The 12,770-nt window shown below is 39.4% G+C and overlaps 1 protein-coding gene across 2 annotated transcripts in view; it reads left to right on the top strand.

Annotated features, from left to right (window-relative positions):
* The first annotated feature begins 4,456 nt into the window (after positions 1 to 4,456).
* kcnip1b (Kv channel interacting protein 1 b) overlaps positions 4,457 to 12,770 on the top strand; it is a 29,538-nt gene continuing 21,224 nt past the window's right edge. The window contains exons 1-2 of one of the 2 annotated variants that reach the window (XM_030101503.1): positions 4,457 to 4,488; positions 4,939 to 5,182. In XM_030101503.1, coding sequence (XP_029957363.1) covers positions 5,095 to 5,182 — 88 coding nt within the window. In that variant the 5' untranslated portion in view covers positions 4,457 to 4,488; positions 4,939 to 5,094. Of the gene's footprint in view, positions 4,489 to 4,517; positions 4,618 to 4,938; positions 5,183 to 12,770 lie in introns of those variants that run through there. The other variant, XM_030101505.1, reaches the window with a different exon arrangement.

The following is a 12,770-nucleotide window of genomic DNA, read 5'->3' as shown; positions in this document are numbered from 1 at the left end:
CCAGAGCTCCATCAGGCTGCAATTAAATTACAGACAGAGGTCTATTCATTTTTACCTCAACATTTTTTCCAGTTTGGCACAAAATGCCAGCACAGCTTTTAATTGGAACAAACATGTTGTGTGGGCCTGTGTGTATTTGTGTGTGCATCTCGCTTCGCCTCGTCCTGCCAGATATCTCGGCTCCTCGGCTCCCCGCTGCTCTTGTCACTTCTCATCGCTCCGTGTGCAGATGACTGCTAAACTCCTGTCTGGAGATCCAGGAGCGGGCTGCGTCTGAGCATGCTCGGTGCGGGGGCTCCCGAGGCTTCACATGAGAGTGTGGGAGGCGGTGCGGTGCTGCTGCAGGGGTCAGCTGTGTGTCTGTCTGCACCCGGCAGCAGCAGCAGCAGCTTTCATTCTAACAGCAGTGAGCAGATAACCCTGAGGAAAAGAGGAAAATCTGAGGCCACAACAAGCAGCAGATAAATGAATTAAGACTGCAGCCTGAGTAGAAAAATAATTTCTACTCCCTTCATGAAACATCTTTTTGCTCTTGCACACATTATTTGGCATGTTTTTTGATTTTTAATGATGGTTTATTATTATCTCTTCCATCACCATGGTCACGATGAGCTGACAAGGGATTTTTTTTTTTCTCCCTCCTCTCCACCTGTTTAGGCATTTTTAGTCATGCTGACCTTAAAATGCAGCAATATTCTGCTGCCAGATTTTTCTTTTCCATTTATCTGCCAACTTCATTATTTTTATCTTGCTAGCAGGAATGTTCAGTCTCACTCAGATGCCAGCAGGAGACATGTTCACAACTAAATTTGTATGTGGCACATGGGGTTGGATCACACTTTTCATGACTTCGACGTGGTGCAACTTTCGATATAATCTGATATGATAAGCATAGACTTCAGGTCAATCTTCGACGTGAACAACCTGACAGCATCACGGAGGACGGAGCCCACAAGTGATTGAGAAATTAAAGCCAGTGAATTACCCGGGTTGCATAAGCGCTGACATTGCCATGGCTGCTAATGGTCTCTGTGGGGAGGACATGATTACAGTCGGTCTGTGACTGAGGGAGCAAAGGAGAATGTCAGCAAATTACTTTGTGGGCTCACGAGGAGCTTTGCACCAGTGGGAGGAAAGTACATTTTGCTCGTGTGTGTGGGATTCAACTTCAAGCCGTCTTCAGTGCATTTTCATTTAACTCTTAAGATATCTAGATTTTGGGGATTGAAATATTGCTCGTCCCGGTCACCATATGACTTACAAACTACCTTGTAAAACAAGTTTAAGGAACCTAAAAATAACATTTAAAAACTGCTCAACAAATGGCAGTCACAACACAAACTGAAATTTTCATTAATAACATTTATCAAATTGATCAATATGGTTCAGAATTATTTTTTTTTCTGAATTTTGAAAGTATTTTTTTGAGATGAAAAACTTTCAATACTGTACCCTTCTCATAGTCTAAAAATTTAATAAAACTAAACTATCCAGAAACATGTTCGGAATGTGTTATTGGATACAATAATGGAAATTATTCCACAGACTAAGAGTATGTAGTGATCTCTCACACACACTTCTTGCCGGGTCTTTTCTAACTCTCTGCCATCGGCCTCTTAGCGTTTTCACGAAGGTCTATTGAACTAAAGTAAACAGGCAGATTAAAGGATTGCTGCTCTTAAGGCTTCTGATAACCGCAGTGCGCTTAACCTAAAGCCACACAAGCAGTTAGAATGTCTCATGTCTTGAACAAATCCATTAGATTCCTGGTAAGAGGTCCTGCAACTAACAACACTGAAGCCGTGTGTGACCTTTCAACCCCTTCGTGGTGAAAAAAAAAAAAAACGAATAAAATTGCCAGAAATGGCTAAAAGGAACAAATGAACACTGCTTATGAGAGTCAAAATATGTAGAGAGTGAAAAATGCCTAAAACCACCAGAAAACAAGCTACTCAACAGCTAAAGTGGGTAAAACAGCTGAATCCAATACCTGATAATATTAAACCCATTTTTTAAAAAAATGGACAGAAGCTGAAACAGCTAAAAGTGGAAAGTTACAGTTTCTGTCTGTATAGACAAACTGTATTCACACAACTTTGTGGCTCCAAATTAATTTTATTTGGTCAATAACGAGAAAAAAAAAAAAAAAGCAGCTGTTCCAGGCTGACGAATGCACACGTTTTAGCCAGGAGCTGGCAAACCAAGAGTTTAAACAGTTAAAAACATTTCAACCCACTTGACACTATGTGAGTCATGCCTCACAAGATCAAGCGAAGAGCCACAGTCAAGTATTGTTGAGCTGAATAAAGGTGGAAATGATTAACGTCTGAAAGATATCTTGGTGAATATTCACCGGTTCACAATGAGACAAATTCTCTTCAAATGGAGTCAGCTCAGTTCTGTCAGTCTGCGGTCAAGCCAACGGCACAAAGCAGGACTGAAGTGGATCTTGAGATCAATGGATTTTTCTTTCTGGTTCAATACAATAACGTTATCACATGGTCACCCATTATTATGCAGCCTTCTCAGAACAAGAAATGAGGTACAATGGAGGAAGCATCATGGTTTGGGGCTGTTTCGCTCCTCCAAAGCTTGGACAGCTCGCCATCATTAAGAGGAAAAGGAATCTCCAAATTTATCAGGCTGATCCACTGCATAATTTCAGTAAGTCTACTATGGAATGGCTTCAAAAACCCAAAAATGTACCTCTTGGAGCAGCACGGAACTGACAGGCTGTGAATCTCACACAGAATATGGAAGCGACAGTGAAGAAGAAAATGGAAATGCCTTGTTAAAATTATGACTGGCAAAGGAGGCTCAGCCAGTTATTACAGTATATCCAACAGCCCACTTGCTTTTTCCTTCAGTACTGTCCACATTTACCGTACACAAGATGGTGTCATAGTTGTGTGACAACTTCCATGACAGTTTATCATAGAGGTGAAACGCACTCTGCAAAGTTTCCCCTGTTCCATCACAGGCCTTGTTCAGATCACCCACTGGGATGTCACTACAGATATCATCATCACCATACCCAAGTTTATAACTGACACACTGAGCAACATTGATTTCTTAAAGTTGCACTGAAATCATGCAGTGTGTAGAAAGAGAAATGGAAATCTTGTTCTGTGGCTAGGGAATGTGAAAAAACACCTATTTTCACAGTTTTTTTAACACTTTGTGCTTTAATTATAATTGCTAATATCCTGCACATACTTATTCGTTATTCGTGTGGCTGTGCAGCTATTTTCATCGTGCCACTCTTGGAGTAAAGTGCTCCTCTCCAGGGATCGAAACAGGATTGTGCGAACAACCACCTCAAGTCACGGAAGCCAAGGTCTCCCAGTCAACCTTTTCTCTCTCTCGCTACACGCAGCATTTAGGATTGAAGTACTGTATAGATCTCCCAAAAAAAGCCATGGCCATGACTCTAAGAAGATAAATAGACTCTTTAAGCATTAAAAATGGACAAGAGAGAGGGAGGAAAATAGACCGAGGGAGGACTGCGTCATGCTCTCCCTCAGCGTTCCCCCAGTTCAGTGGAGTGAGAAACAAAAAGCTGTCTCCACAAGCAAATTGCAGGCTTACATAACCTGTTTTAGAGTCATTTTGAGGTAGAGTAGATCTTGTTCATGAGCGATTGCTCACTTATATGTGAATTTGACAGTGAGGAGCTCAGTTTCAGCTCTGTAGTTTCTCCTCTGGTTGGTGCCTGATCCACGTAGTGGCAGAAAAAACATGCTTGAACAATTGAAAACTTTCCGTATTTATACACAGATGAAAGCAGTAGTTAATGCAATCTTATATCCTGTTATATGCATTTAAGATAAATAGAAATAGTTTTTTTTCTCATTCATCTTACTTATTTTGGGATTTTACTGGTTTTTATGCAGTTACAGTAAACTCTTTGTAGACCATTTGCAAGATGTTTTATGGGAATTTGTTGAGATATAATCTGACCGTTATATTGAGGATTTGTTTTCAGAATAAAAGCTATTTATTTTGTGTAGACTCCATGGCAAAAATGTACTTTTTCATGTCAAATTTTTGCTGAAAAATGAGTTTTTTCTTTATTTCTATGTATCACTACGTTGTGATATTTCAATAAGTGTCTTAATAAAAAATTATGATACCACAATCCACCAAGTTGAAGGGTTTTTTTTTTTTTTTTTTTAACTGGATCCTGAAACTGTATGAGCTCACGTAAAAAGGAAGAATAAAGAGCATCAGTCTGACTGAGGAGGCACAAACGCCTGGCAGGGGTGGGAGGGAGCGTTGAGTAGTGAGGGCGGGTACAGTGGCGCTCTCCGCAGTACAGATCTGCTGAGAGAGAGCAGAGCTCCATCACAGAGCGCAGCCATCGGGCTCCCACTGCAGCTTCACAAGACAGAAACCGACGGAGTGAGAGAAGCAGCCTTCTCACCAGACCTGAGGACAGAAGACGCCACAAGCAGAGGAGACGAGAACAGACGGAGCGAAGCAGAGGAGGTGAGAGGGACTGGACCAGGTTCAGCCAGCTTTTCTTGGACGGACAGAACTTTCAGAGGGGGGGGACGAGCCTCTTCGGGTTCTACTTTTGGAGTCCGGTTAATAATTCATCTCCCCCCCTCATTTTTGATATGTGGAACACAACTTTGCTTTTTTAAAAGTTTGACATGCGGGTCTGGATTTTCTCTGCTGTCAACACTTTCTGCCTCTTCGGCCGTTTCTCGCAGTTTTTCCGTGCCTTTTTAAAAAACCTGCCTCTGAACTTCCCCACAGTCTGACTGGTTGTCTGAATGAGTGTAAGATGAGCTTATGCAAGTTAATGAGTACTCAGACATGCATGCGTTAATGTTTCGTTGTGTGAATGAGCTACATGGTCCTGTTTTAAGACATGCAGAAGATTTACTTTGCAGACGACTTACGCCTCTCTGTTCTTACTTTTCTCTCCAAAAGGATCCTCTCCAAAGACCATATGATGGCACACAGCAAAAACTACCAGCAGATTCAGCTGTGGAAAACCGACTGAACCCTGCATCTCGAGGCTCAAACCTACTTTTTTTAGATATAAAGAAGAAAACGTACCCAGTGTTCCCCTGCCTCTACCTCAGGATGGCTGGATGTACCACCCGCTGCAGGCAGGGGGTGCTTAAGCTAATCCAGTCCCTGCAGAGATTGGTCTCAGGAACCCTCACGAAAGGTAACATATTCGTTTATAATTCATGACTTAACATTTTGTGAAACTTGAATGCGAGTTGATTTATTTGGCTTCATTTAGCAGGCTGAACACTTCTGCAGCAGTTTGTGGATTTATGGAGGAATAATTCTCGATTGTCTGACGACGGCCTCCACTTTCGTTTGCATAACTTTTAATCACTTTACGTCAAGCCAGCTTTGTTGTGAATTACATTCAGTCTGCCTTTCGAGTTTCTTTTATATCTAATGCAGCTTGTGTAGCCATGTGGTCAAGGTCAAGACTCGGTTCCCACAGCAGCGCTAGTCTATTCATCACCGTCCCGTCACACTGCCCTTGAGCCCAACACAGAGCCTTGGCATTGGAGGTTTGGAATGGTTGCTGCTCATGTGAAGATGCCCATTACCTTTTGATGAATGAGGCTCACATTTGACTCTTGTCCATGTGGGATCACACATGTTGAAGTGTAAAAGCATAGATATTGATGCTTAAAGCATAGATATTTAGGCGTGTGTGAAGCTGGCAGGTTTGATCAGGTTTGATCAGAGTAAGAAGGCTTCAGGTTTTATTGGTTGCTTTTTTATTGACTATAAGACTTAATCCCATGGTTCAGCAATTTCAATATCCTACAGCTTTGCCAGGTGGGAAACCAGAGACTTAACAGTCAATACAAGTAATGGAGGAGTTTGTGTGAAGCTTGCATGTATTTAAGGTTATTTGGTGGCTGTAGAATTGGCCATAGGTCTGATTGTTACTGTTCATCTCCCTGCTTGTCCTGTGATGGACTAGTAGAAAAAAATTGGAGAAAAAAAAAAAGAAGAGGGAGAGGTAAAGACATCACATTGGGTGAACGCTACATCACACAACAATTTACGCTTCCACACTGCTGTTTAACTTACCCTGATGTTGGAAATGCTTTGAACTGAAACCTACAAGCTGGTGGCTTCAGCAAGAATCACTCTAATGTCCCATAAGTCAATGCATTCCAATGATGCAAATATCCCAAGAGCTTCATTTAGCAGCTTGTTAGTAAGTTGTTGGAAGATGTTAAAAACCTCCAAAGTCACAAATGGTTAATTTACTGATCTTGTGTGTATAATATAATTCATTGTATAAACTAGAGCATTTGGGTCAGTTGAGGCACATAAACCATTTTTAATGGGATCCGATCATCAAACAGTATTTACCTAGACCTTTTCCCAATCCAGATACTGTGAAAACCTGTACCGTATTTAAATGCGATGACGTTTGAACAAACAAATGAAAATCCACTTTAAGCAATATACCCGATTTCTAGTACCAATGCCTTTGCCCTTTCTGTATTTTTCTGTGTATGGCCCCTGGTGGAAACATTTTGGGAATTGCTGATTCACATCAATGTGAAACGTCAACGAACCAACCCAAACAAATTTATTTTGGGATGAGGAAGCCAGTCACGTTAACCTTGTCCAGAGAATTAGGTCACATTTCTCTTGTGCACCATCATGCAGTAAAAGGAAAATTGAGTTTGGCCAGAGCCAGTTCTATTACTTCTTTGTTCAATGTTCAAATAAAGCACTCTTCAAAAGCACTTTAGATTACATGGTGTTTTCAAAAATAAAATTCAACTGAAGTCAGACAGTCAACTCAAAAACCTGAACATGAATCAAGTTTTGACTTTCATACTTGTCATTGTGATTTCACCGACACAAAAGTCCTATTATTTGAAGCTGCACCGTTCGTTTCATCTTTCAGAATAAAGCAACACTCTATAGGTGTTTAGAAATTACTGCGCAATGGGACATTTTGCTTAGAATAATGTAACGAAAATAGTCTTCATAAATTAAAACATTCTTCTATTAATGCCATCATTAAAGGTTTGCTCGGTTTTATTAAATTGCTTACTTTGGATTGCTGGTTAAGATCCATGTAACTCCGTGTACCCAATTATTGGCGAAAGAAGTCTAATTCTCAAAGCTTAATTTAAATCGTGTATAGCTTTTGGCTCCGTCCATCCCGGCGGCCTCGTTCATCTCTTCTGATTAGAAGTTATTTTCCGTCTTCGCAGCAAAACTCAAACGGCTGAGTCATCGAGTCGGAGTGAAACATCAAATCGGTCAAGACTGACAAAACGTACAGCGCTGCTCTCACTTTGAACCTTTGACCCTGATGAAAAATGAAAAGCCTCACACAGGCGGAGGACTGAAAGCAGCACAGGTGGAGACAGAAGTTCATGTTAAAGCTGATCATTGGAAAGTATTTCAAGGATTTGCTCAAAATGCAATCCATTCAGTAAATGTAAGGTTTTTACACAACTGTACACACAGTATCGCACATTTGATTCCGCTGACAGAATACATTTGATTCCTTTCACTCTTATGAAAGATTTATGTTCAGTCACGATTCTGAAAGATGAAATATTCATAAATTACTGGTGTAAGAAAGTAAAGAACTATTCTGCTGAGTTACAGAAAGTAAGATTAAATGGTTTTAATGCTGTAATTGTTGCTTTTAAGTAGTAGATTACATGGTGTAACTTGTAAAATGAGTAATATTATCTACTTAAACCCTCAAAGTACCCCAAACTGCTACCTGATTACAACAGTGCAAGTATTTCTGTCACTTTTACAAACCGCAGTGCTTTGCGAGCTGTGATGTGAATGTCCTGTTTAGTAGCGCACCTATAATTAAAAAGAAAAAAAAAGAATAGGAGGAGGAACAAACAGTAATAAAATGCAATAAAACCTGCTGAGAGCGAAAGCACGCCTCTTAAACTGGTGGCTTAGTCAGCTCCTGTTCCGTTCTAGGAATAATACAGCCTACTCGTGGCTGCATGCACTCACAATCTAGGTCGAGTAATGTAACCACTGAAAAAGAAGAAATCTCCAAAACCTGCTTTGACACTGAAGATTCAGTCAGTAAATCTTCTTGGCTTTAATTACTGAGGTATAATCTACCATTCAAAGAGCAGACAGGGACGCTGCCCTCAGTAATCTCACTCTGTGTGTCCTCAAAGGTCGAGTAGTTGATGGAAACGAACATCCTTTCCCCCTTGATGTCCTCATGTTTGCTGCTTATCCTCAAATGTTCCTTTTGTGCTTCGCTGCTTGCTTCACATGCTGCCGACCTTTCCCCGCTGAAGGTTAAGATACCAGTGCATTGGGAAGCGCAGAGGCAGCGTCTTCATTTAGTCCAGTAATTAAATGTCACTGAGTTAATTAAGAGCCACAAGTCAAAAACATGAAGTTGTAACTTCTGTAAAATGTGGTTCATTTATTCACTGACTTGACTTTTGGAAAACTATAACAAAGGTTAATTTCTGGATCTGGTTTCAAGATAAATATGTAAGCTTCATGTAATATAATCATAAAAAAGAACTATAATAAAGCTGAAAAACAGAATTTAATTGCAAGCTCAAGTTAAAACATGTTTTGATAGATTGTCAGGAAATTTTAAAGAGTTATTGGTAACACTTCACTTGAAGCACCTGGTATAACACATTATAAGTAGTTTTCAACACTCATAAATGATCATAATGCTTTATAACTCACTGTACAGCATAGAACTAAGGTTAGGTCCTGGCATTGTGATCATCTATGAATGTTTATAACTATAGCTACACATGTTTTAATGGCATTATAATGCTTTGTAAATGTACTTATAATGTGTTATACAGGGGGGCTTCAAATAAAGTGTTACCAAGTTATTTTTGTACCATTGATGAATCCCTTACATTCCCTTCATAGTGCAGTAACTTCACTGAGGTAAAATAAAATATATAAAATAGGGCATTTCTCATGCGTCAATTGGGAAATTTTACCAACTTTAGTGTAAACTCACAATACAGGTACTTCAAGAAGTAGATTTTAGCTGAATTCATGTGTCTTCAATATACAAAGAATATTGTTAAGAACTGCTGGGAACTATGAAACCGCTTCATTTGTGATTTTATTTTTAATCATTCTATTTGAATTACATAGAATTATGCAGTAAATTTGTACTTTAATGAATTTAAAAGCAGCATTCATCAGACTCTTCTTTTGCATCCTTTGCATATGTTATTCAGTACATTCTGTATGGGGTTTGCATGTTCTCCCTGTATGTCCCTGGGTTTCCTCCCTCACAATTTCTCCAAGGTTAGGGTAACTTTGTAAACTGTGTGCATTTGGAGTCACCAGAGGTTCTTTTCCCATTTTTACAAGGACATCCTACTTTATGAATATATTGCTCACCAAAACAAGACTCTATGGGAATTGTAAAAACCTTAATGCATGGTTCTAAAGTTACTGCTCTCTGTTGAGGCACAGCATGCAAGGAACAAACTTCTGCTTTGGTTCTGCCTCTGCGGCTGTTATCCAGGTTAAAACCCGCCCCTGACCAATTTACTCTTAAGCCCGTCTCACAGCATCGCCTCTCCAGATTGCAGATTATATGCATGGCAGAAGGCATAAAAAAACATGCATGCACACGCAGATTCACCTTCAGACATGCAAGCGTGCCATTTAGACTGAAAAATGTAAAGCCCCAAGACACCAAGCACTCATATCACCGCCACTTTGGCTTCTTACGCGTGTTTGCCTGCACATACTTATATACACAGTGCAATGAGGTGTGAAAGTCTGCCTGCTCACCTTTAAAACGCTGCGCCCGTGCAAGCTGACAGCAGCATGTATATTCATCTGCAGACCTTTAAACGCCACAAGCCGAGTGCAGGGGTTCGTGAAACAGAGGTGAAGCCGCGCCTTAAGCATGATTGTGAGTGACACCAGACGTCATTCTCAAGTCCCTGGAAGCATTTCTGCTGCACTTTACGCTCCTGTGTTCACGGCGCTGGACAGAAATGTTAGGTTAGAATCTAATGGGCTGCGGATAACACAAACTTCCACTGAGAAAAAGATGGATGATTTGGAATAAAGCCAAAAATCGTCGAACTAGCTTTTTTGTATTTAACCGTGAAAACAGAAACAACTCGATTTGAATTGCAGATCAGAAAATAAGGCGTCTCTTGAAAGATTTAGCTGCTTGTTTCAATGATGCTGCATCAATATTTTGTCGCTAATTGATGCACCTCATTCTGAAAACCATTCAAATGTAAAACAATGCACAAATGGACACTTTTAATGGTAGAACTTTGCAACAGCTGATTAATGTTGCACCCATGTAAACTAAAAGCATCTATTTCATTATCGAGTTTTGTTGTGTTTTTTTTTTTTTTTTTTCATTTTAATACAATAGCTTTTAACAAAAGAGCCTGATTGGACTGCAGCCATAAGTGCTGATATTCAGCCTAACAGAATAGAACCTCCCACTCCTCCTGGATAAAAAAACATAGGTTATTCTTTAAGGTGGAGAAAATCAGGTGCAAATTAAATGGTTCAGACACTAAATTCAATCTAACATGGAGGCCTTTCTTCTTACAGACTCTGGGGTTTCCTGATATCACAGAGTGGCTGCTGTGTATGTTGGTGCATAATCCTTTCATTTATGCCTTTTCCACGAGTCAGGCATAACAATTTAAAAATGTTCTGTTGCTATATTTCTTTGTCTTGTACTTCAATCCTTTGCTTTTAAATTCTGCTTGTTTGAATTTGTGAACAGTCAAAACGTAATTAAATTTAAAAAAAAAAAAAAACATCTTAAGACACCTAAATAGATACAGTTTGCACAAATATTCCTTATGATCGTAATGAAATCAAAGTATTCCTTACAACAAAAAAAATTCTGGAAAACAAACACATTTAGATAAGCTTGTCAGAGGTTACGCATGTCTTTAAAAATACTTAAAATAATACTTTTCTGCACATAAACTCCAAAAACAACAAAATAACATTTTTTCTCATCGTACAAGACTAATAAAAAATTTGGAAAATAATTTCTCTGCAACACTCATGAATTATTTCAAGTTTACCAGCTAAGAAAGAATCCACTGCAATGATTAGGTCACAGTGTCACATTGATAACACTGATGCTATTGATAGCAGTGTTTCCAAAGCGTGGATTCCACTGGAAAATTGAAAACAAAAGTAAGTACAGATAGAGGAAGCAAAAACAGCAGGCGTATACATGGAGATATAGGCGTCTTAGTTCACCTCTTCACCCATTCTGAGATGTTTATAATCAGAAGTGATCAATCACACCTATCTGATCAGTAGTATCTGATCAACCAATGAATATCACTGAATATCACTGAAGATGAAAGAGCAGATTTTTCACTCAAGTGAGAGATTTCTTTTTTTTTCTTTCTTTCTTTTTTGCCTTCAGATGGCAATGTTTTTCTCTGGAATACTTTCTAAAAAACTAACCCATTTACACAACAACATTTCAAGTGAAAATGCATCACTTGTTTCAGAAAATTACATCTTTTTTATATGAAATAACAGGAACGCTGAAAATAAAATTGTTCATGTTTGTTCACTTGTGAGTGCTGCTGCTTTTCCAGGAGACTTTCGGCTATAAAACTACAGAATATGGACTGGGAGTCACGGCGCTCCGGAGCTCCTGCCACTGTTTCAAAAAGGTCCATTTTCAAGGCGTCTCTTCAGTGAGTCCGAGCGCCGACGTAGAGTAAACGGACACCCAAAATGAAGCAAAAGTTTTCTGTTTTTCACTTGAAAACGTAGTCATGTAAACGGGGCCTGAAGCGCTGCTCTGCCTTCTGCTCCACTCAAGTTTTTCAGTCTTTTACAAGGTGAAGTGTTGCAGCAGTCAATTCAAACACAAACCTGACGTCTTCATGAATTCATAAATGTTCACACAGCTCAAAGCTTTGAAACCTACAGTATTGAAAAAATACAGCAACAAAGAAAAGTGCAGGATGACTGTGTGGCGGCACTTCGTGTGTCCGTGCTGACATCCGGAAGAATAAAACCTCAAACTCTTGTTAAATCTGAGTCATAGAGGAGCCATTGTCGAAGAAAACACCAAAAATAATCAAAGCCAATCCACAAAAGGTGCTTGAATAAAATGATTCTAACAAGTACAAGAGAAAAACCATCAGTAGATGAAAGTTTTTGACTGTCACAAAGCAAGTGGAACTGACTTGTTCGTGTAAAGCCACAATATTCTGGATCTTGAGTTTGTTTCAACTCACAATTATTTTAACCAACAAATGACTGATTTGAATGAAACAACAGGAAATCACTCTATTTGGAAATGGTGGTAGATTCTTTAACAACGCTGAAATTAAGAGGAAATTGAACTTCTCAAGCATCAACAGCCACAATCTGAGAAAACAGACCAGCAAATAGACTATATTTACAACAAACAAGCAGCAACAGTAAAAAATTCCTGATTCTCTTTCATTAAAGTTCAGCAAACTCACCCGGTGTGGATCAGTGGAGGTTCAGGTGTATTCCCCATGTGCTGCAGCCATCATGTGGCATGTGGTGTGTGTCCCCTCCTCTCTGCACTTCTGATTCAAATCAGGTCATTATTGCCCAGTCAGCCCCCAAGTCTGTGGTTTTCCCACCAAGTTATGATTCTTTTAGTGGATTTTCTCTCCTTCTTACATATATATATACTTTTTTTTATTTATTCATCTATTTTGTCCAGGAAATATTCACACACATGGGATCTCTTGATAAAGTTTCATAATTGGAATTAAACTTTTTGTGTG

The sequence above is a fragment of the Salarias fasciatus genome, chromosome 10, assembly GCF_902148845.1.
Source record: "Salarias fasciatus chromosome 10, fSalaFa1.1, whole genome shotgun sequence".
Lineage (NCBI taxonomy): Eukaryota > Metazoa > Chordata > Actinopteri > Blenniiformes > Blenniidae > Salarias > Salarias fasciatus.
The sequence above is the reverse complement of the archived record's forward strand: the minus strand, read 5'-3'. Positions and strand labels throughout refer to the sequence as shown.